The sequence below is a fragment of the Petaurus breviceps genome, unplaced genomic scaffold, assembly GCF_028583685.1.
Source record: "Petaurus breviceps papuanus isolate PSGF00001 unplaced genomic scaffold, PetGlider_PUasm1.0 90825, whole genome shotgun sequence".
Taxonomy (NCBI): Eukaryota; Metazoa; Chordata; class Mammalia; order Diprotodontia; family Petauridae; genus Petaurus; species Petaurus breviceps.
This window is the reverse complement of record NW_027187353.1, coordinates 15,661,031-15,686,072: the sequence shown is the minus strand read 5'-3', so window position 1 is coordinate 15,686,072 and position 25,042 is coordinate 15,661,031. Positions and strand designations below refer to the sequence as shown.

Genomic DNA, 25,042 nt, shown 5'->3' with positions numbered 1-25,042 from the left:
TTTTTTTCGTGAGAAGTCCCCTACACAGATGAAATAAACATATCCACCCTCCAAAAAAGACAGAGAGGCCACATAGCGGTTAGAGTACTGGGCCTAGAGCCAGAGAGAGAAGGGTTCAAATCTAGCCTCAGATACTTCCTAGCTATATGACCCTGGACAAGTCACTTCCCCCCTATCTGCCTCAATTTCTCATATATAAAACAGAGAAAATAATGGCACTTACCCCAAAGAATTACTGTGAGGCTCTAAGGAAATCACACTTGTAAACCTCTTTGCAAACTCTAAAGTGATATAAAATTGCTTTAAAAAAATTACCACCATTAGCCATGCATTCACTCATTCAATAAGGCCACGTGATGGAATTGTACTCTTAGCAAGTCAGTTTCTCTGACTGCTGCCTGCACTTTTTCTTTTTAATTTTTTATATTTCTTGTTTTTATGCCCCCACTTCCCCTCGTAGCAGATAGCCACCCTTAAAATAAAGCATAGAAAAAGGGGAAGGACAGGCGGTTCAGCGAGGCCAACATGGAAATGGAACAACTGCACCCCACAGAATATATTGTTGCTGTTCAGTCATGTCTGACTCTTCAAGATCCCATCTGGGATTTTCTTGGCAGAGATATTGGAGTGGTTTGCCTTTTCTTTCTCCAGCTCACTTTACAGAAGAGGAAACTGAGGCAAATAGGGTTCAGCGACCTGCCCATGGTCACACAGCCTTTAAGTGTCTAAAGCCGAATTTGAACTCAGGTCTTCCTGACTTGGGGCCCAGAGCTCTATCCACAACACCACCTAGCTGCCCCATTGCTGTGAGTATATACAATATTCTAGACCCATAGGGCCCCACCTCTGCAAAATAACAAGGGGGAAATACATTTTCTCATCGAATCTTCATGGGGTCACAGCTGTAGAGCTGGGGGGGTAAAATGATTTAGTCTAATCTTATCAGTTCATAGATAAGGAGACTGATAAGGATATGAAGTAACTTGCCAAAGATTAGAATAGAAGCAGGATTGGAACCCATGTCTCTTCCCCCTCCCCAGAGCTGGCACTCTTTGCATTATGTTCTGTCTGCCCCTTTTCAAAAGAAGAACACCACTCCCAGGCGTCTGGAAGGGGGTCCCACGAGCCAAGGGCTCTTTGCCAGCATGCCTCTGAATCCCTGGATGCCTGCCTCCAGTTGGGAGTGAGCCCGCCCCTCCGGCTACTGCCAACGAAGTCACCCAGGGTATGTTCCCTCCATGCTCTACCAAGCCCACACTCGTGACGAGCGGGTGAGTGGGTGGTGTTCTTCTAGGAAGAGGAGGGCACGCCCGCCTGCCTACCAGAGTGTTTGGAGCAGATAAAAATTGGGAAGGGGAGGTAAGCAGAGCTGCCAAGAGAGGGAAAGTCCTACCACCCTTGGTCTGGGAGAAAGCTGGGGCCCCCGCAGGGAAGTGAGAACAATGGGGGCCCCCCTCCAGGACTGGCCTTTGCCACTTCTTCAGGAAAACGGCTGCTCAGACCAGCCCAGATTGAGGGCTGTTTATGAGGCTGGAGCTACAGCCAAGAACAAGATGGAAAAAGAAATAAACGGGAACAAGCGTGTTCTCAAGGCCCTGCTGACCTTTGCTGCCACCCTTCACTCAATCAAACACGGACTAAGTTTCCACTAGGTAAGAGCTAGGCTTTGAAATTGCCAGGAAGACCGGAGTTCAAATCCATCCTCCTGAAAGTCACTTAACTGCTACCTGCCTCGGTTTCCCCAACTGTAAAACAAGAACACTGATTACAAGGATCAAATGAGATAGAATTCGTAAATTGCCTGGCACACAGCAAGCATTTAATAAATGCTTATTTCCTTCCTTCCAAAATCTAAATGCCCTGCTGCTGTCTGCATGAATTAGGACCTCCCTAAACCTGTTTCCTCATCTAGTCCAGCTCTCATATAAGAGGGCTGGACTGGAGGATGCTGAATTCTCTTCCATCTTTTAATTCATGATTCTGTGAAGAAGAGAGGAGAAAGTACACTTCTCCCCTTTATTTTACAGTCTGGGGTGGAGTGGGGGCAGCCATAAGACTCGGGCACGTTGAGGCACCCTCCTGCTTGGTCTCCCTGCTTCCAGTCTCTTCCCCCTCCAATCCATCCTGCACACGGCTGCCACAACAGCCTTAAACACAGCGCTGACCCTGCTGCTGCCTTGCTCAAAAGTCTTCAATGGCTCCCTCTTGCCTCTTAGTTAAGATTAAAATGTCCTTAGTCTGACAGCTAAAGCCTTCCCCAAGCTGACATCTGTCTCTCTCCTTCCGAGTCTTTTTTTTCACATTATTCCCTTTCACGCGCTATTTGTCCAGCCAAACTGGACCACTCATGACTCTTCCATCTTGACGGCCATCTCCAGCCTGTGTGCCCTTCTACAGCACCTCCCCCCAAGCCTGGGAAGTGCTCCCTCCACATCTCCATCTGCTTCTGTCACCCCCTCCCTCTGAAGCCCAGCTCAGGCCCGCTCCCCTCCTTCCTGCTGCAACCCCCTCCTCCTGCTGGCACTCTTACCAAAGACCATGGGATCCTAGATTCAGGTCTGGAGTGGACCTTAGAGGTCACTGAGTCCACCTGCCCATCTGAGGGAAGTGAGGCTCAGAGGACTGTAAGGGACTTGCCTAGGGTCACGCAGTGAGAGTGTCTGAAGCAGGATTCAAATCCAAGTCCTCTGACTCCCAGCTGCAGCACTCTGTCCACTATGCCACACTGCCCTCTCCCTTCTGGAATGGCTGTCTATTTACTAATCTATGTCCATGTAGTATATCCACCCCCATCTCTTTGCTTTTGCCATGTTCCAGCAGAACAGAAGCTCCCTGCGGGCAGGCTCTAGTTTGGTTTTTGCCTTTGTATCTCCATTGCCTAGCACACAGCTGGTGTTTAATAAAGGCTTGTTGACTAATAGATGTTTAACTCCAGTCTAGTATACAGAACCTTGCACACAGCAGGTACTTAATAAAGGCTTGTTGACTGATGGATGTTTAACTCCAGTCTAGTATATAGAACCTTGCACACAGCTGGTGCTTAATAAAGGCTTGTTGACTGATGGGTGTGTAATCTCAGTTTAGGATACAGAGCCTTGCATATAGTAGGTGCTTAATAAATGCTTGTTACTTGCTTTGCATCCCTAGCCTAGCAAAGCTCCTGGCACATAATAATCATTTAACAGATATCTTTGGGTGTGATTGAGGGGGTTGGGTTAGATGACCACTCAGGTGGCTTCTGGCTCTGGAGCTTATGATTCTCTGTCTGGGGTGGACACTTCTGGTGATCCACAGCATTACCTGGAGAGAAAAGAAGGGGTGGACCCTGGGCCCCACCATGAGTTTGAATTTGCTTCTTTTGGACTAGATCTGTGATTTCATTGATATAGGGAACTCTCAGGTGAGGAAATTCCCTCCCCTAGTACAGGTTGACACCTTCTCAGTCATTTATAGCCTTGCAGACTTTCCTAGAGCACTCAGAGGTGACATGATTTGTCCAAAGGTCACACAGTCCATATGTGTCAGAGGCAGGATTTTAACTCAAGCACTCCTGTCTCCAAGGCTGGCTCTCTACTCACTGCCCATCCTACTTCTCCCTGCCCCAGGTGAGAAATATACAATTCCCTGGGTCTGAGAGGCATTGTCACACTCCTTTCCATGGACTGTGGAAATAGAGACGTCCTCTTCCTGCGGTCAGGGCAGAGCTCTGAGGAGCGCAGCCAGAGGAGCTGATGCCCAAGGATTCAGGGCTCAGAGAGGGCTGGCAGCAGACCAAGGATGGAGCCAATCCAAAATGGTGGCTCTTATTTTCCACTTAAGATCATTGCAGAGATGGAATAACCATTAGACACACTCACTGCAGAGCTTTCAAAACCCTCCAGGCGAGAACCATCCCATTCTACCCAAGCCAAAAGGGAGGGGAAAATTGACATTGAGCAGATTTCGATTCTCATTGAACCTCATTGTGGCAGCAACAAAAGGGCCTTGGAGGCCATCAAGCCCAACCCCCTTACTTTACTGAGGAGGAAATGAAGCCTAGAAAGGGGAGGTGATTTACAGATGGGGTTAAGAGCAAGGCAGAAGTCAAATTCAGTCCTTTGGACTGGCATCTCCGGGCCCCTTTTTCCATTGGTGGAGGCCTGTGATATTGGCCCTTCTCCTAAGTCAATGGTCTTAACCTGGAGTCCATGAACTTGCTTGAAAACATTTTGATGACTACATTTCAATATAATTGATTTCCTTTGTGACCCCATATGTTTTAGTTTTTACCTCATGCTGTGAGAGGTGCATAGGCTTCACCAGACTACCCAAAGGGGCCTGGACACATTAATAGTTAAGAACCCCTACATTTGAGTGTGTAGGGAAGTCGAAGGGTGCTTTATCCTGGCACATGTTGTTGAACTGTTTCAGTCCTGTCTGACTCTTCATGACCCCATTTGGGGTTTTCTTGGCAAAGATACTAGAGAGTTTTGCCACTTCCTTCTCCAGCTCATTTTACAGATGAGGTAACTGAGGCAAACAGGGCTAAGAGACTTACCCAGGACCACACAACTAGATGTCTGAGGGCAGATTTGAACTCAGGTCTTCCTGATTCCAGGCTACACCACCTAGCTGCCCCTTTCCCAGCACATAGTAAGAGTTCAATTGGAGCTTTTTGACTGACCACACTGACCTAACACAAGATGGTGAGTGGGAGTAATGTGAATTAAAGAAGAGACACAATTGGTTTTAGGAGGTGTGGTGCCATCAGATGAATAGCCCACTCCTAGTTTGGCAGAGGGCCACACCCCTTGGAAAGAGCACAGGAGCTGGAGTCAGAACTCCATGCTTAGAGTCCTAATTTTGCTATTTACCACCTGTTTGACCTTGCAAAAGGCATTCCACATTTTAGACCTCAGTTTACTGATTTGTAAAATGAGAAAGTTAAACCTGACAACCTCTGCAGCCCTTTCCAGCTTTAAATCCTACACTCCTTCTGGGTCTCCTGACCCAGCTCCGGGGATAAATGCTCATCCCACGCCATAATCACTGAACCACAAAGACTGCAGGACAAGTTCTCTTTCTCGGTTCCTTTTTGGAAGTGGGTAGACCATTCCGGCCAGTGTCTAAGGCTTTCTATGCCTCCCAATCAATGGGTCCCCTGAGAGGCCACCTCCCGAGCCTTGCCCTTCAGGGTGACCCAAGGCAGGAAGGTGAGCAGACCTCTGTTTGGATTGGAGACCAGCCACTGTTTCCACCTATATCGCCTAGTTGGCTTAACTTTCTATCAGCTGAGTCACCTTCCCATTGAATCCAGAACCAGCTCCACACCCAAGGTCCAGGAAAAAAGGAAGGGCAAAAATAAACACTCCAGCACCCCTTTCTCTCTCCCTCTCCTGCCCCCCTCCTCACACCACAAGCATCGTAACAAGGCAGGGCATATTTCACCTATGGCTTTCCACCCAAACTCTTCTCGTGCCCAGTTCTCAGCTTCCAACTTGGCTGGTCATGTGACAGCCTACTCAGCATCTACACTGAACAGCAGCCCACTCAAATCTCCTCATGGAGCCAGAGTCACAGAGTCACATTCCTATAAAAGCAGAGGGCCTGCTCAGGGGTATCAAAAGGAACAAGACCCCCAAGCCTCACAGTCCCAGGAGGAAGCCCCAGAGGACTCTCTGTGACTGCTAACTATGCAAACTGGGTCGGGCTCCATACATGTCCTGTCTGACTCCCCCAGCCCTTGTTCCCTCTGAATTTCTTCCCCCTGACCAGTAGCCTTGTTACTTTTTTTTTTTGGAGGACGGTTGGGGTTAAGTGACTTGCCCAAGGTTACACAGCTAGGTTTTTGTGTGTGTGTGTTAAGTGTCTGAGGCCAGATTTGAACTCAGGTCCTCCTGACTCCAGGGCCGGTGCTCTATTCCCTGCACCACCTAGCCACCCCTGCCTTGTCACTTTTGTAATACAATATTGTAGTAGGAGGAAAAAGGATAATTTACTGCTTAAAACAGCAATGCAGGAGAAAACCAGGGGACTGAGGGTAACAGCACCTACCCGCAGGGATGTTGTAAGGATCGAATGAGACAGTAATTGTAGGGCGCCCAGAGTAACGGCGGCACGCAGCTTTATGAACATCATCGCTCTCATCGCTATCATGCTCACTGTTCACATTCTCAGCTTCAGTCCCAGCAAGCCTACCCCCCACCCCAGGTCTCCAGGTCAATCCCCCCACTACCCTTGGCCCTTCACTCAACAGGAGAAGGGCTCAGGGGGCAGCGGGCCTTGCTGTAGCTCTTGGGACATGACAGGCATCAGCCCTAGGCACAAACATGGCTTCTCCAGGTGGGAACCAGAGCCCAAGGGGAAGGTGCCCTTGGATGGGCTTGCCACCCCATGCCCAGAGATAGTCCTGGCCATGTTCCTCCTCTCCTCACTGCCTGGCCTCCTGGCCTTCCCATGCTCCTTCACAAAAGCCACACTTCTTCCTAGACACTGATGAGAGGGTCACCATGCTCTGGGACTGCCACCCAGGCTTGTAGGAAAAAGCATTCCTTTGAGGGTGGGGAAGGAGAGAATAGGCTTCTATGGCACCTACTGTGTGCCAGGTCCTGTGCCAAGCACCTCACAGATGATCCTCACAACAACCTTGGGAGATGGGGGCTATTATTATCCCCATTTTACAGGTGAGGAAACTGAGGCAGGCAGTGGTTAAGGGACTCATCCAGCATTATTCAACCAAGAGGAGTCTGATACCAGATTTAAACTCCTGATTCCAGGCCCAGGGCTCCATCCCCTGAACCTAGCTGCCTCCCCTTACATGGGCACACTTACAAGCACAACTTGGGGGGACTGAGACAAAGGCAAAGAAGGACTTCAAGATGAAGGGCTTAAAGAAAGGTGAGGCAATCAGGGAAGGCTTCATGGAAGAGCTGGCACATGATTGAGCCTTAAAGGAAGAGAAAGGCTTCAGTAAGCAGAGGTGAGAAGGGCAGAATGACTTGGGAACAGGAGCTCATCTTGTCTGTAGTGCATGAAGAGCAGGACCGTGAAAGGTCCTGAAGGAGGCATTAAAGGTCAGTGTGAACCAAAGTGTGGAAGCCAGACCAAGCAGTGGGGGCAGTGGGGAGCTACAGAAGGTTTTTGAGCAGGAGAGTTATGTGGTCAGGCCTGTACATTAGGAAGATTAATTTAGCTTGGAAAGGGGTAAAGCTAGAAACCAATCTGGAGGCCATCATAACTAGGGTGGGAAAGGAAGGTATAAGGTCAGCACCCTGAACTTCAGAGAATACAGAGGTTACAAGCAGAAGTTACAAGACAGAGAAACATTTCAGCAGACAGGCTTCCAAACTGTCCAACCATTACATACATCCATACCTAATCACAGTTACCAGAGAGGGAAGCATCAACAGCTGGGTTTTTCAAAGCAGGGGGGCTCTCAACGGCTGCCCAGAGTCTCTATCTGGTCAAATCACACAACACTTCTCAAAGTGAGCCCCAAAACAAAGCCTCCCATCAGGGCTTATATAGCCTTCTCCTGGCTCAGAGAATGTAACAACCCTCTTGACCCCACTGCCCGATCATAAAGTATCTCTTGAAAAAACAAGCCTCCTATCACAGGCTCCAGGTGCACTTAAGCCTAGGGGCAGGGAAGACCTTAAAATTTTACATTCCTAAGGCAGCATAAATGATTTCCATTCCCACTGGATTTGATAAATCTTCCTTGCCCACTATGCCTGTCAACATAGCTGATTGACACCCACCCATTCACAGCTGGACCCCTCTCAGAATCAGGGAATCTCAGAAAGCCTCCAAGACCATTTACTCCAACCTAATTCTGCCTCTCACTATCTTTGTGGCCATAGGCACCTCTCTCAACCCATCTCTGGATCTATAACATGAGATGAAGGTCCTTCCAGCTCTGGAACCAGGGTCCCAGAACCCATCCCTGAGCAAGAATCCCTTCTCCTACACACTGGGACAAGTGGTCCACTAGGCTTTGCTTGAGACCCCTGGTGAGGGGGAGCCCACCCACTCCCAAGGCAGCCCCATCGACTTTTGGTTAGCTGGGCTGTTTAGTACTTACTTCCCTTATGGTGTGCCCAAATGATGCTAAGTTGTACCCCCCACCCATCCCTCCTGGTTCGGACCTCTAGAACTAAGCAGAATAAATGTGGTTCCTTTTCCATTGTGACGGCCCTTCAGATTTCTTCTCTGTCCCCACCCTCTCTGATTTATGCTGCTGACCATTGTTCCTGAGGCCAGATTTGGTGTGGGTGTTTTCCTTCAAAATGTGAATTATCAGTATTTTGGTTCCTGTATTTCCATGTGATCACACACACACACACACACACACACACACACACACACGCAGGCACATAGTTCAAAGAGGCTTTATCAGAGAGGCCTCTTGTCCCTCACCCCTTTCTTACAACAATGAGGCATTTCATATCAAGGACCACTATAAAATCGTGTCCTGACATTTCCAAATTCCCTCCGCTTGACTCATTTAGAAAACATATTTGGTCTCCTTTCCAGTTTCCGCCCACCCACCCACCCTATTGAAATTCCTTTATATAACGTTGTACTGGTCAGAGGGTTTGGCACATAGAGTGTGGGAACTAGAATTAGAAGACTTGAGTTTGAATCCTGCTCAGACACTTACAAGCTGTGTGACCACACTCATTCTTTCTTGGCCTCAGTTTCCCCATCTGTAAAATAAAGATAAAACTACCATCTTCACAGGCTGTTGTATAAAGTGCTTTGCAAACCTTTAAGTAATAGATAATAAGAATAATCATAATAATTATTCATAATTAATATATAGTTTGCATATATAATTAATATTAATTGATCATAATAATTATTTATAATAATAAAGGAGTAAGGGTCAGACCTGATTGGCATAGGGAATTCCCAAGTGTGGAAAATCCCCTTCCCAGAGCATATCAGAATTTTTCTTCAACTTCTAGCTTTGGAAAGGTGCCCCAAATCAAATAGCCAGTAGTCATCCAAGGCAGAACTTGAACCCAGATCCTCCTAGCTTCAAGGCCAGCTCATTAGCCCTTCTGCCTTTCCTTTCCTACCTTGCCTAACTATGTACATCCTTTTTCATTGGGCTGTTCCATCCCCCTATAAATTCCTTGAGGACAAAATGTTTCATTTTTGTCTCTCTATCGCCAGTCCTGTACATCTTTTGTGGTTGTTTGGTGGTTTTTTTTAGTCAGGTCTCATTCTCCACGACCCCATTTTGGAGGTTTTCTTGGCAGAAATACTGGAAGGTTTTCCCTTTTCCTTCTCCAGCTCATTTTTACATATGAGGAAAATGAGGTAAACAGGGTTAAGTGACTTGCCCAGGGTCACACAGTTGGCAAGTGTCTGAGGCCAGATTTGAACTCAGTCTTCCTGATTCCAAGCTCAGTTCTCTGTGCACCATGGAGCCCCTGCCCTGCCCCAGTCCTGCACGTAGGATCCACTTAATGATTGTTAAGGGGACTAGTCAATTGCTCAAGCATTTATTAAATGCCCACCATACTACATGCCCAGCCACTTCCTAGCAGAAACAGGGGGTGACAAGGCAGTGTGCAGGAACGCTGATCACCCACGGACTGCCAGGGCTCAGATCCTGACTCCAGCACTGGCTAGTGGTGGGGCCCATTGGTGCCCCTGTTTATCATGCCCTGCAGCTGGGCCAAGGAAGGGGAGTTTCAGCTCTGAATGACGGAGAATGTGAGCTGGGGTGAGTCCTGACAGGGAGAAGATGCATGGGCTGGGAGACAAAAGTGCTAGTCCCCTTTCATGGTACAGATAAGGAACCTGAGGCCCAGACCAGGGGCACAACTTACTGAATTTCACCCAGGTGGTGGCATGAAAGAACTAGGATTGGATTCTAGGCTCTCTGTCTCCACTGCACTGAGGTCATGGGGATTTTAAAAAGAGTTCTAGGGAGAAAGAAGGAGGAGGATGAGGAGAAGGAGGAAGAGAAGAGACAGAAATTTATTAAAAAATTTTGTTTTCTTTTTCATTGAATGGTGGGAAGTGGAAGGGAGAAAATAGGTTTTTTATTAATGGGAAAAAATTAAATTCAAAAAGTTCAAAATTAAATTTAAAATTCAAAATTAATTTAATTAAATTTAAAATTCAAAATTAAATTAATTTAATTAAAGTTAAAAGCTCTAAGTTCTAATCCTGGTTCTGTGACAGTTTTGTTGTGTAAGACTGGGTAGCCAACTTGGCCTCTCAGTCTTCATTGTCATGTACCTTCCACCCCCAGAGCTATGCAAAAAGTTAGGAGATGGTGTTTCTTGTTCATTCCTCTCCAAATGATTATTGACCCCCTTCCCCTGCAAACTTAGCCCTCAAGTACTCCAGTATCTCAGCTGATGAGGTTGAGGCCAGCAAATCCCAAGCATACAAAATGGAAACTGGAAACAATGCTAGATTCTTGAACTGCCATCTGTAAATGTCTTTCAAAAAATTTAAAACTATATTTCAAATATAATTGATTTCCTTTCTAATCTTATTATTTAATTTTTATGAATTTAAAACTTTATTCTGAGACAGGGTCCCTCAGCTATTTCAAACACTGCCTGTAGGATCCACACCCACAAAAAAAGGCTAAGAACCCTGCATTGGGGTCAAGGAGAGAGGGAAGCTGTCAAAACTTCCAAACCAGCCTCCTGTCAGAGCATTTATTCAAATGCGGGTGGTTATGGGAACAGGAATTAATAATTAATAATGCATGTTCTCCCTCAGAGTAGGAAATTTGATGTTAAGTGCTAATGGATACCCAGAAAGTCATTCTAGGCTGAGCACTTGGTGGAGGGGTGGGGCTGGGGGGTATTATGAAGGTGCTCACAAATGATATACAGGCAGGCAAGGGGCTTCTGGCCCATCTGGATAAGAAGAAATATGAGCAGCAATTTAATGAAGGGGAATAGGAGGAAATTGAAGACAATATTCAAGTGTCTGATGGGCTAGTTATGAGGCCCAGAGTTCTGCTTGGCTCCCAAGGTCAGAACTGGGATTAATGAATGGACGTTACAGAAGGAAGATTTCAGTTCAACAACAGTGAAACCTAATGATCAGAATTGGCCCAAAGTGGAAAGAGCTGCCATTGGACGCAATGGGTCCCCATCATTGGAGGTCTTTAATGGAGAGGCTGGATGATTGGTGGCTGGAAACATTGTAGAGGAGATTCCCATTCGTGTATGAGTCAGAGAAGATGGCCTTCAAGGTGTCCCCCAATGATGAGATTCTGAGAGTCTATGAAAGGAATATTAAGCAACAATTCTTTTATTTTTTTATCTCTCTTTCTAGTAACTGGTGTCACTACCAGCAGTCCAGGCTGGTCACCTTTATAGCTTCCTGCAAAACAGAGAAGTTCCTTGTCCATTCTCAGCAGCCCTGTCCTCCCGGGACTCCTGACTGTCAGAAGGTCAAAGTCATGTGAGTGGGATCCAGGGGATATAAGGAACTGATGAAAGGGGAAGAGCCTCATTGAAGGTCTGTCTTTCCTCTCTGTCTCGGTCTCTCTCTCTGTCTCTCTGTCTTTGTGTCTGTCACACACACACACACACACACACACACACACATTCCTAATGATCATCCAGATCAAACTTCAGAGTGTCTGACCCTGGCTTGGGAGGAGCAAGAAGGTTCCAGGTAAAGGGAAGTTGAGGGAAAGAGTGGACTGTTAAGATGGGGGCAGGGTGAGAAGAACAGAGGGAAGGGTGAATCTCCAAACATGCAGCTTTTCTCTAGAGCAGAAGCAGGTGCCAGCTGAGTCATCAAGGGCTCCCCAAAGTCTCCTCCTCTTCCAGGTACCGGCTCTCCCTGAAGCCAGTCTACCAGGTGAAACAGAAAGTGCACACCTCTGTGGTCCGGAAGTGCTGTCCTGGTTACAGTGGGGCTGACTGCCAACATTATGGTGAGGCTGGTCCCCAGGCTCTAGGGGATGGGGAGGTAGGGAGGGGTCAGTTTTGATCATGGAGTTCCCAGGGATGGTTAAATGGAATGCCCCCATCCCCATGTGACTTCTTCTGCCTATCACAGTCTACTTCAGATTCAGGGAAGAAGAACAGAAGAAGCATTTATATAGTGCCTACTAGGAGCCAAGCCCTGTGCTATGTGTTTGTAACAAATATTAACTCATTATCTCTCCCAATAACCCTTGGAAGTAGGTGGCTATTATCATCCCCATTTTACAGATGAGGAAACTGAGGAAAACAGAGATTAAGTGACTTGCCCAAGGTCACACAGCTAATAAGTATCTGAAGCCATATCCGAACTCAGGTCTTCCCAACTTCAAGCCTAGCACTCTAGGCACTGCATCACCTAGAACCCTCAGTCTCCTTCCTCTACTTCCCCCTTCTCACAGACCCTACATCCCAACTCTGCTTTGTAAAGCTATCCCTAAAGCACCTTGTAAATGTCAGCCATTGCTTTTTGCACTCAGGTTGGCATCACTGTGCAGTGCTTTAACTGAGTCCCTGAGGAGACAGAAATGATGATCACCAAGATGCCATCCAGTGTTAAATTCTATGATCCCCTTCCCATTCCGACTCACTCCCTCCTCCCCCATCAAATGCTTTGGACAACGTTTGACCCTCCCACTCAGCTTTTCTCCCTTTTCTTGGCCAAAATTGTGATAGCTCAGTGGATAGAAAGGTGGCCTTAGAGAGATGTGGCCAAAGTCGTGGCCTGGTCACCCCCTGACTCTTTGTGTGAGCTGCTCAAAGGACTTAACATCTCTCTTTGCTTTTATCTGACACCTTTGCCACCTCTCTTCGACAGACCCTTCAACGATCTCAGAAATGGACAACCAGAGTAAAGGGAAGACGGACCCTTGGGAAGAGGCCCTGGAACACAAAACTGGTTTGGTGCTTTCCTGCTCGGGGAAACTTGGGTCTGTGGGGAATGGTTGCTATGTGCCCCAGGGAGTGAAAAACAGTGGTGATCAGATCCTGTCCACTCCAGTAGCTTTTGTCTTTGGCCATGACAGGCATGCTCCAGCCAGACAACAAGAATGTATTAGGCAGTTGTTATGTGTCAGGTGTTACGGACACAAAGAAAGGCAAAAATAGCCTTTTTGCCCTCGAGGATCATATTGTCCAATGGGGGAGACAATATATCAACAACTAAGTACATTAAAGATACATACTATATTGTGTGTATACATGTGTACTGCACACATGTGTACATACATATATGTACGTGTGTGCGTGGTATCTTCATGATTCAAGGTTTCTGCTCCACCTTCTCCCCTCCCAAGATCTACTTCAAATCATCCCTTGGCTGTGTGATGTTTAAAAGGTTTGAGAGACATAATTTCTGGATTATTAATCATTTTATTAATAATGGCAGCATTTTAATAAAAGGAAGTCTGTGACATTCAGGCTTATATGCCCTTGGAAGAGTGGGTACTCCTGAGGGTGGCAGTCAACTCTGATTGGTTAACAGTTAATGCTACAACGAGGGGCTGAGAGTGACATCTTATCAAAGAGAGAGTTCCCTATTCCCAGACCACCCCCAGCCTTGGGAAATCTATTCAACCCTGAGTGGGGAGAGATATGGATGGGCTCTGAACAAGACTGTTAAGAAAGTTAATCCAATCTCATTATCAGCAATGTCCTTCAGAGACCAAGCATTTGTAATGAGGACTTTAGAAAAAGTCCCTCATTGTATCTCCCCAAATCAGTGGTTATTAATAATCATTTCTCTCAACTGCCTATTGGTTACTTCCAATTACTGACAAGCAGAGGTCATATTTCAGAAACAATCCTTTCTGCTTCCCCTTGTGGTCCCCATCTCTTATCAAATACAAGATAGCCAGATGTGCCCTTTGCCCACTACCCCAGACACATTCATATGGAATGGAAGAGTTTGATTCCATTTGGAAAAGTGGCCAAAACCTGGTAGGGGCCAAGAAGGTATTTCTTGGTACCCCCCCAGAGTTGGTTTTAAATGCTAGCCGATGACCTTGGATTAGCATTTGCAGCCTCTGGAATGTCTGAGGCCTCCATTCCAATGATTCCTCATAAAGAAAGCTCTGGGTAAGAGTGAGGGATCATGTTCTCTGACCCCAAGCCCTGCTATCTGGGCTGCATTATAATGAATCTCTGTCTTGTAATCAGCTCCTCTTTCCAGAGAGCCCATGGAGTTCCAGAGAGCGACTGAACAACATGAGAGTATCTTGGAAGACCTTCAGAATGACATCCACCAGGCAAGTAGCAGCCTTCTGGACCTGCAAACGTCCCTGGAAAGTAACCATACGGCCCAAGAGACAGAGGCAAATCTAACCGGACTTGGTGAGCAAGTTTTAGTTTGGGGTCAAGGTATAGTTATGGCATAAGTTTAGCATGGCAGGGTTTCTATTACTTGGCACAGTGCCTGTCATATAGAAAGCATTTAATCAATGTTTATTGATTGACTGATAAGAGAGATAGTCAAATACCTTGACAAGAAATGAGTGCTTGATCATCTCTGAGGAAGTATTTGGGTAAGAAGTCTTTGGAAAGGTTAGAGAATCACCAAATTGTAGAGCTAGAAGGAATCCAGAGACCCTATTGTATGACCCACATCTGACCTTCAACCCACTTTCCCACATCCTCCCAGGTCATCATATAAACCACTAGCAAAGAGAGTCACCCCCTGGTGAGGGAGCCCATTCTCTCTGTGGACAGATGTCATTGTTAGAGAATTTTTCCTCCTTCAAAACTAAATTTTTCATTGAGTTCTCTCTCCCAGTTCTGTCCTCTGGGTCCCTCTTTCTCATGAAGATTTGCCCTTCAGATGCCAAAGGCAGCTCTCATGTGTCCTCTGAGTCTTCACTCCTCCAGCCTAAATACCTTTGTCCCTTCAACCAGCCTCAATACAGCATGATCTCTAGAACCCTTGCCATTCAGATTACCCTCCTTTTGAATCTCCCCAGCCTGTAAATGACTTTCTCAAAAATGTGGCACATAAGGCTGAATCCTGCCCTCTCGATATGCCCTGAGCAGGCTTCTCCCTTCTCATATCCTGGATGCCTATCACTGCCATCCATACAACCCTCAGTCCTAATGACCCACACTTCAGCTGGTGAGTTGGGGCGGCAGGGGAGAGGGAAGGGTTTTCTCTCTTCAGGCTCCAACACTATCTTGAGCCTGATTCTGCCATCAAGGCCTGTCTTTGGATGTCAGGGAAGGGGAAGTCATCCACCCTGGCCCAATGTAAAAGATTCCATCCATTGCTTACAGGATCTGCAGATCAGTCCCTTCAGCAGGTCCTCCTACCTCATGTGCAGAGTTTCCTGAAAACTCACTTCAGCCCCATCTGGAGAAGCTTCAATGAAAGCCTCCATAACCTCTCTCACATGTTGAGGAACCTGTCTCATGACGTGGAGGCCAATCGCCAGAACATTGAGAGGTTCCAGGAGATGGCTGTACTCAAGGCAGAATTCCAGGAGCTGGGCACCAAGTTCGAATCCAAAGTCCAGGAAAACATTCTAAAAGTCAACCAGCTTCGGCACGACATTGACAGTCAGCTGCGTGACCAGCAGCTTGTCTTGAACCACAACCTTTCTGAGGTCAGGGCAGACACAGATGTGAAGGTGAAGAAGATACAGAAGGCCCAAGAAGTCCACTTACTGCTGGCCAATGCCAGCACGGTAGAGTCCAAGGAAGAACAGAATGACCTACAAGTCAAGCTGGAACAGCTGCAGAGCAACCTCTCTGAGCTGTCCTTTGCCTCTGGCAGGAGAGAAGATGAAGTCCTGAGTGCCCTCAGGCAACTCAATGAGACCCTGGCCAGACATGAGGAAGATATCAAAGAGCTCTTTGTGGATTCTGATGAGAACTTTGAGCTGGGCACGAGGCTAGAAGGGCAGGTGAGCGCCATGCGCGGCAACAAGGCCATGATCGAGGAGCTCAGGGTCATCCTCATGGAGAAGTCCCTCATCATGGAGGAGATCAAGGAGGACTTTGAGAGGCAGGTCCTAGATCTGAACTACACCCTGCACCACTTACAAGGCAGCCATTCGGACCTGATGAAGTACGTGAAGGACTGCAATTGTCAAAAGCTTTACTTTGACCTGAGCCTCCTGAGGGAGGACCAGAGAAATGCCACTCGTTTTCTGGAAGAAACCCACTTGACCCTGGAGGACCAGAAGATGCTGGAGAGTTCTTCCATCAAGGCCCTACGCAATGCAGTGGAGGACCTCGCCTTGTCTGTGGATGCCCAGAAGGAGGAGATCACCCGGGCCAAGGTCAGCGTAGCCTTGCTTAAGGGCCAGCTGCAGGCGCTGGCCGGGGAGGTAGACGGGCTAAAGAGAGCAGACAGGCACGTCTTCAGGGAAGTCCGCCACCTCAACAATTCCTTTGGCTCCCTCCTGAAAGATGCCTTGAGGCACCAGACTGTGCTGGCCACCCTATTTGGAGAAGAGCTGTTGGAGGACATAACAGAAGAGGAGAGTGCCAGGCTGCCTTTGACCTACCTCCAAATCGAGGATGCCCTGGATTATACATCAAGTAAACTGAAAGGGCATGCTGCCGACCTGGCGGCACTCAGGGAGAGGCTCGATCTGCTGGAGAGTGTTGGCAAAAGTGAGCCACTGGACTCCGAGCAGGTCGAGGCAGGAGCTCCGAGCAGGGCAGAACACCTGGAACCCAACCATGAAGCCTCAGATGGGGGCAGCCTCCAGGAAAACGACCTGGTCAGCCTGAAGAGTGAGATCACACACCTGAACACACAGATGGAGAAACTGGAGTCCCAAATAAGCCACACCCAAGGATGCTGCCCTCCTGCTGGGCCACTGCCCTTCAACTTGTCCGTGGAGGGTCTGCAGAGTGATGTCAGGGCCATGAGGCAGGACCTGGGCCATCATCTCCAGCTGTTCCAGAGCCTGTTTGGCAACTACAGAGAGCTGGTGGCCACCAACGCCAGCCTGGACCTGGGGAAGCTTCAGTCTGTCCTCAGCAAGAAGGGAAAGAAGCAACGGAGAGAACAGGAGTCTCACCAAAAGAGAGATAAGAAGCAAGTAGAGAAATGGGGGGAGCAGCCATTCCCTGGGAGTGGGAGCAGCAACCAGGGCCCCAAGCTCCTTGGGGAAGGTAAGGATTTCAGTGTGTTCTCTGCAAGGGCCGTTGTGGGAGGGGGGAAATCTCCACAAAGTAAGAAGAATAGATTTAAAGCTGGAAGGATCAAAGAGTACACTATCCTCATTCGACAGGTGAGGAAATGGGAACCAGAGAAGTTAAGGAACCTGCCTGAAGTCACAGAGGTAGCAAATCCATCCATCAATCAATATTTATGAAGCACCTACTATGTGCCAGGCACTGTGGTAAGCTCTGGGTATACAAAAAGAGACAAAAGACAGTCCTTGCCCTCAAGGACCTCACAGCCTAGTGGGGAAGACAACACACAAAGCAAACTGTATATAGGATTGATAGGAAGTAATCAGTTGAGGGATTTGCTATTCAGTCATTTTCAGTCATGTTCGACTGTGTGCCCATTTGGGGTTTTCTCGGAGAAGATCCTGGACTGGTTCGCCATTTCCTTCTCCAGCTAATTTTACAGATGAGGAAACTGAGGCAAACAGAGTGCAGTGACTTGCCCGGGGTCACACAGTTAGTACATATCTGAGGTCAGATTTTAACTCAGGTCTACCTAACTCCAAGCCTAGTGCTCCATGCACTATGGTGCCACAGCCGAAGGCACTGGAATTAAAAAGGATCGGGGTAAGCTCCCTACAGAAGGTGGGAGTTTAGCTTCAACTTAAAGGAAGCCGAGTGGGCAGTGGGCAGAGTGGTGACAGAGCTGGGATTTGAACTCAAGTGCTAGGCCTCCAAATCCAGCCACATCCTTTCTGCCACACCACAGAACCTTATAGAAAGCCAGCCTCCAAACTAGGAAAACCTGGGGTCAATGCCCATCTCTGACATTTACTGGCCCACGTGACCTTAGGCTAAGGGTTTAATTTCTCTGTCCCCCAGGCACCACTATACCTATAAAATGCAGAACATCAGCTAACCTGCATCACTGAAGGAGAGAATTCCCTAGAAAACTTAAATTGCATGTCTGGTTAAAATAAAGAAATGATGATGATGGTGATGATGATGATGGTGATGGTGATGATGGTGGTGGTGGTGATGATGATGGTGATGGTGATGGTGATGGTGATGATGATGATGGTGATGGTGATGATGGTGATGGTGATGATGGTGGTGGTGATGGTGGTGGTGGTGATGATGGTGATGATGATGATGATGATGATGATGATGATTATGATGGTGGTGGTGTTGATGATGATGATGATGGTGATGATGGTGGTGGTGATGATGATGGCAATATATTTTATGTATAATATATTATATATATATATATATCATAATAATACTTTTTAATCCATCTCATCACCCTATATTTACATAGTGTCTACACATTCCAGAGAACTCTCACATTCATAGCCAGAATTTGAACCCAGATCTCCTGGCACATAGTAGGCCCTTTGTTCATCTTTACTGACTGAATCCAAACCTAGTATCATTTCTACTATAGCACACACTCTGTTTTGAGGATGGGTGGCTGAGCCCCAGAAAGTCACTAAGTAGCTCCCCTACGGTAGTACCCCAGCTGCTTCCCCAGTTCCTCCTCCCATTCACTTTTTAGCCCCAAAATCAGCCAGCACTCAAGAACTGCTGATCATCAGTAAAGGGATTTCCCTTCATTCAGTAGCCTAGTACATAGAAACAACTGAGTCCAATGGTTAGTGCCAAGAATACGTTACTTCAAGAGGACAAGTACCCACTTGAGGCAGGAGGAGGTTAAACTCATTAGCATTTTTCAGTTCCAAAGGATGTCTGACAGGTTTCCTTTTAACCACAGTCTTGGTGATGCCCAACACTTCAAAACACAGTCCTAGTGAAGGGGGTTTCGCCTGACATTATTCAGTCAGGTGATGCCCTTCCCTAGAGTAAGCACCATTTCTGTCAGGGGTGTGGATAATTTTGGGTGGGGGAGTATGAGCAGCCACATGAAAGAGATATTGGCTGAGATCCTTCCTTTGACTAGGGGCTAAGCAGAAATACACTGGCCAAAAATGGCCAAGATTAAAAAAAGCAATGGCCCTGTTACTGGGTAGAAATTGATGGGGCCCTCCTAAATATTGCCTTCTCGCTGGTCTTTGTGACACCTCTCTCCCTAGTTTTCTCTTACTATGACTAATACTACTAACATTTACATAGGACTTACTATGTGCTAGGCACTGTGTTAATCGTTTTATGGATATTATCTCATTTGATTCCCACAACAACCCTTCCCCATTTTACAGATAGGGAAACTAAGGCAAGCAGGGGTTAAATGACTTGCCCAGGGTCATACAGATAATAAGCATCTGAAGCTGGATTTGAACTCAGGTCTTCCTGATCGAGCCTGGTGCTCTACACTCTGCCCTCACCTGTCAGACCTTTCCTTTTGAGTTTTCATTGCTGGTTCATCCATTTGTCATCCATCCCTCTGTGCCAGACCCCTTTTCTGGCCAATTCCCCATGGGTTTGATGACCATTTCCATGTAGGTGACCCCAGATTGATTTATCCAGGTCTAATCACTCCTGAGCTCCAGACCTCTGCTACCACCTGCCAGGCATCTCAAAAAACAGTATGTCTGAAACATAAATCACCTTTCCCCCTAAATCTATCCCTCCCTGTGACTTTCCTGTTTCTGCCAAGGACATCACCATCCTTCCAGTCACCCAGGTGCCAGACCTCAGAGTTGTCCTATATGAGCCTCATTCATTCATTCAATAAACCTGTGCCGACTATGTGCCAGGCACTTGCAATACAAACACAAAACACAAAAAACAAGAATCCCCCCCTCCAGCAGCGCTCAGAGTTTACCTTCTAAATGGGAAGAGGAAGAACACATAGACAGAGAAGCTAATTCACAGTCACTATATGTGACCCCCAGAGGGGCTCAGGGGATAGGCCTCATTTTAGGGATGGCGTCAGGTTTAGCCCTGATGGAAGCTGGGGATCAAAGGAGTCAGAAAGGAAGCAGGAGTGCCTTTGAGGCCTGGGAACAGCAACCTCAACAAATACACCAAGAGATGAAATGTCTCTGAAATCAGTCATTTTGGGGGATCAGCTGTAGATCAGTCTGGTGAACAGGCAGAGGCAATGAGGGTGATAGAATCATCCTGGAAAGGTCAGCTGAAGACAGGCCTGAAGGGCCTTAAATGCCAAACTGAGGAATTTGCATTTTATCCTCGAGGCAAAAAAGAATTCTTGGAGCTTTTCTTGGGGGAGGAGAGAGTTGAGAGGAGAGGTCAGGTCTATCTATGTTTGAGGAATATCAATATGGCGGCTTGTAGAGGATGGGTTGGAAAGCAGAGAGATTAAAGGAAGGGAAACCAATTAAGAGACTGCTGTGACTGAATGAGGGCAGTGGCTGTTTGAATGGAGAGAAGAGGAACAGATACCGCAGAGACAGAAGCCTACAAGACTTAGTTATCCATTGGAAATGGAGTCTGAGGGAAAGGCAAGAATGGAGAATGTGTGAGGGTAAGGATCTGAGTGACTGGGAGGATGGCCATGACCTTGGTGAGAAAGGGAAATCAAGAAGGAAGGGGCTGGGAGTGAAAGGTTGGCATGAGTTCTGTTTAGGATGAGGTGAGTTTGAGACGGCTATAGGACCCCAGGCTGGAAATGTCCAAAAGGTAAACTGAGGCTGGAGCTCAGGAGAGAGAACATGCTGGATACATTGGTCTGTATTGGGATGATAGCCGAGCCCATCGGAACCAATAAGAAAGGTCACTGACAGGCATTATAGCACAGAGGGCCGGTGCAGGGCCTTGGGCTACTCATGTGTGCAGACACACACAGGCACCCCCACTCTAGATCTGTCTACTCCTAAGAGCATTGTCCTGTCTCTTTTCCCTTTTGTGGCTAAACACCCTGAGAAAGCCATCTACAAAAGGTGCTTCTGCTCCCTCCCTCACTTTCTTTTTAACTCTTCTGGCTTCCAGACTCATCATTTGACTAGAACTGCTCTCTGCAGAGGCACACATGATCTTCCAATGGCCAGACCGAGGGGCCTCACCCTTCGTGACCTCTCTTCCTCCTCTGGCACCCTCAGTCACTCTTTGTCCTCCACACTTTCTCAGGCCTGGTTTCTGTGACATTGCTGTTCCCTGGCTCTCCTCCTGATGGGTGCTTCTGTCTCCTCTGCTGGGTCTTCGTCCAGGCCACACCTAAGGCTCCTCTTCTGGCTTCCTTCAAGTTTCCACTAAAAATCCCAGCTTCTGCAAGAAGTCTTTGCTCATACCTCCTAAGATTAGTACCTTTCCACTGAGATGGATCTTGTCTCTACAAGAGTGTTTACTTGCTTTCTGGCCCATTTGACTGTGAGCCCTTGGAGGGCAGGGATTATCTTTGGTTTTCCCCGTATCCCCAGCTCTCAGGACCTAGCATGCAGTAGGCACTTAATAAATGCTTTTGTTTTTTACTGACCACACACACAGAGCAGCATGTGAATCCCATTCCAGCAAAGGAGCCTGAAAAGAACTTTCCAGACACAGAGGGAAAGAGCTAGTAGAGAGTAGTAACATGTACTACGGGGAAAGAGAATACCCAGACAAACTGACCTTCCCTCTGTAGAGTGGATAATAGCTAGCATTTATATTGCCTTTTAAAGTTTGAAGAGCACTCTACAAACATCCTATCATTTGATCCTCACAACAACCCTGGGAAGGAAGTATTATTATTCTCCCCATATAACTGAGGAAATTGAGGCTGGCAGAAATGACTTAGCCAAAGTCATGATCAGATTTGAACTCAGGTCCTGTTAACTCCAGTGGGTTCAGTGCTCTGCCCACCAGGCCCCCCAGCTGTCCAGCTGCCGCCTGGTTGGCCTTTGTGACATGATAAGAAGGTCAGACATCAGAGAATGGGAAAGAGGCCAAGGGATTTAGGAGAAGCAGAAGAGGGAGCTTCTGTCGGATAACCACTATTTCCTCAGCAAAGGAGGAGGCAAACTTCGGAGAGGAAGGGGTTAAGGCTGGAGGAGAGAAGAAAAGGCCTAGAACAGCTGCTCTGGGGAGTCCCCTATGGTATTTCCCTAAGGCCCTGACAACCCGGGGAAGGGAAATGACCATGGAGGGGTTAGCCTGGCACCTCCCTTCCTAGCAGGTCATTGCCTGAATAAGTCACGGCAAGCACTGAAGGCCAGTCTAGGCTTCTTGTTCTCCTGAATCGGGGTGGGCTAGGCTTCCCCACCATTGCTCCAACTTTGGGCATTAGGGGCTGGTGCTGCCTAAGAATTCCCCTTTTCCTCATTAAAACAATAACAGCAGTAATGATAGCTTGCATTCATATAGCACGTTAAGGTTTGCACAAGAGGGGCTAATATTATCCCCATTTTATAGATTACACCAGGATAACAGTGAGTCATACAGGACATATGTTTCTACCAGCCCTGGGCTGGCATCAATGAATGTTTGTTGGCTCAAAACCCTCCTGGTCCCAGGCCAATTCCTTTGCAAGTGGAAAACTGGGGTGGGCTTCCTTCTTTCCATTGGAGAAGGTGGGAGCCCCGCTGCTGTCCCCTCTTCCCCAGAGGACTGGGGCCAGCAGATCCAGGGGTTCTCCTTTCTACACAGGGCTAGTCAGTCAGGGCTAGAGCGATTCAGAAGGGAATGTGACAAAGGCTGGAGCCCAGACCTGTTGTGTTACACCCCCACCCCCTGGCAGCAAGGAGAATGACATCGTGGGCAAAGCCACCATCCAGGGATCTGGGTCCTCCTGTTCAAGACTCATATCTCAGAGCAGAAAAGGAATGCTGTCTATCACACCCAAGCAAGGACCCCCTCTGCGATATGCCTGATCAATGGCCTTCTGCTTAGAGAGGTGGCTAGGCCGAGCCATAGTGCACAGAGGGCTGGAGCTGGAGTCGGAAGGCCAGAGTTCAGATGCAGCTTTCAAACTAGCTGTGTGGCCCTGGGCAGGGCATCTCAACTCTGTAAGCCTTAGTTTCCTCATCTGTAAGATAGGGTGATAATTAGAGCACCTCTCTCCCCGGGGTTGTTGTGAGGATCAAATAAGATATTTGTAAAGTGCTTTGCAAGCCTTAGCTGCATAAAATGGCTGTGATTACTATTGACGACCTCCCAGGAGCCATCACTTAGGCTCCTTCCTAATTTAATAATAACCTAATAATAAATCATTCCAATTTAGTGAGAAGTGACCGCTGTTTGTTTTTAAAGGAATATGAAAGGGGGCATTTCCCTAGGATCTGAGCAGGATTTCGAGTTTTTAGAGGACCAAGGACAATTCTTTTATTTTACAGATGAAATCACGAGCCTCAGAGAGGTTTAGTGATTTGCCTGGGGTCACACAGCTGAGCTGGGGTTTGGACCCAATTTTTCTTTTTCTTTATTTTTTTTTTTTTGCTTTTTTGGAGGGCAATTGGGGTTAAGTGACTTGCCCAAGGTCACATGGCTAGTTTTTGTGTTAAGTGTTTTAGGCTGGATTTGAATTCAGGTCCTGACTCCAGGGCCAGTACTCTATTCACTGCACCACCTAGCCTCCCCGACCCAATTTTTCTGATGCAAGATCTAGGATTCTTCAGCCCAAGCCTTCCTTCCTCCAAGTCAGCGGGCATTTAGTACAGGAACGAGCACTTATTGTGTGCTGGGCACTGTGCTCAGCATGTTGGATACAAAATAAAGCAAAGATCTAGCCCAGGGGTGAGGAACCTGTGACTTCGAGGCCACACATGGCCCTCCAGGTCCTCGAGTGAGGCTGCGTGTTCCCCACCCCTGACCCAGACCTTGTCTTCAAGGAGCTCTTTCTGATGGGCAGATGGCACGCAAGCATTATTCCATATGTTTGTACAATGACACTGTGGGGAGCCCAGGGACCTGGGATCTCCAAGTTCTGCCATTAACCCATATTCCCCTTTCTGGACTCAGTTTCCTTTCCTGCGATATGCAGGGAATGATAATGTCTGCCTGCTTACTGCACCGGGCCATTGCAAGGATCAACTGGGGCAGGAGGGTTTGGTGGAAAGAGGAAAGGACTTAATGGTAGAAAGCCCAGAGACAATGCCCAGCTCTCAGTATGGGTATGGTAGTTACACCCAGTGGCCACTAGGTGGTGCCTTAGGGCACAGAGCACTGGGTCTGGAGTCTGGAAGACTTATCTTCATGAATTCAAATCTGGCCTCAGACACTGACTTACCTGGGTGACCCTGGGCAAGTCACTTATCCCTATTTTCCTCAGTTTGCTCATCTGCAAAATGAGCTGGAGAAGGGAATGACAAACCCCTCCAGTGTCTTTGCCAAGAATATCCCAATAAGGTCACAAGGAGTTGCACATACACACACACAAACACACACATTTCCTTATCTATAAAAGGAAGGGACTGGACTAAACGATCTAGAAATTTACTTCCAGCTCTAGACTCGCATGATGCTGATGGAGGCCAAATGAACAACAATTACTAGCATTTATCCAGCACTAACATGTTCTTTCACTGGAGTCCCACAATCTTGTGAGGAAGGGGTGACAATTATCCCCAATTCACAGAGGAGGAACTTGAGCTGAGACAGGCAAAATCACTGACCCAGGTCACAGAGCTGGCAGGTGTCTGAGGTCCTCCTACTTCTGGGTGCAGTGAGCCATCCACAGTGCACCCAACTGCCCATCAACTATATGCCTTGGACTAGAAGGCATCGCATTTTTCATCCTTTAGAGCACTCTGGGGATAAAAGATAGTGGGTATCACCTATCCAACTGATTCCATATAAATCTACACTTGTGAGAACATAGATTTAGGGCTGGGCCAAACCTAGGAGATCATCTGGCCCAAATTCCTCATTTTACAAATGAGAAAAGCAAGGCTCAAGTGACTTACCCAAGGTCACACATCTAGGAAGTGGCAGAGAGATCGGGATGTGAAGCCAAGTCCTTTGGCCTCAGACCCATAGCTCTTTCCAGATCTGAATTCAAATCTGGCCTCAGTAGCTGTGTGTCTCTGGGTCAGTCCCTTAACCTGCCTGCCTCAGTTTCCTCATCTGTAAAATAGTGATAA

At 47.5% G+C, this 25,042-nt stretch overlaps 1 protein-coding gene across 1 annotated transcript in view; it reads left to right on the top strand.

Moving 5' to 3' along the window:
- The window catches only part of MMRN2 (multimerin 2), a 45,459-nt gene that overhangs the window by 16,928 nt on the left and 3,489 nt on the right, over nucleotides 1-25,042 (top strand). The window contains exons 2-6 of the mRNA XM_069071375.1: nucleotides 11,296-11,424; nucleotides 11,799-11,905; nucleotides 12,772-12,852; nucleotides 14,112-14,285; nucleotides 15,216-17,066. Of these exons, the coding sequence (XP_068927476.1) occupies nucleotides 11,296-11,424; nucleotides 11,799-11,905; nucleotides 12,772-12,852; nucleotides 14,112-14,285; nucleotides 15,216-17,066 (2,342 nt within the window). The remainder of the gene's footprint in view (nucleotides 1-11,295; nucleotides 11,425-11,798; nucleotides 11,906-12,771; nucleotides 12,853-14,111; nucleotides 14,286-15,215; nucleotides 17,067-25,042) is intronic.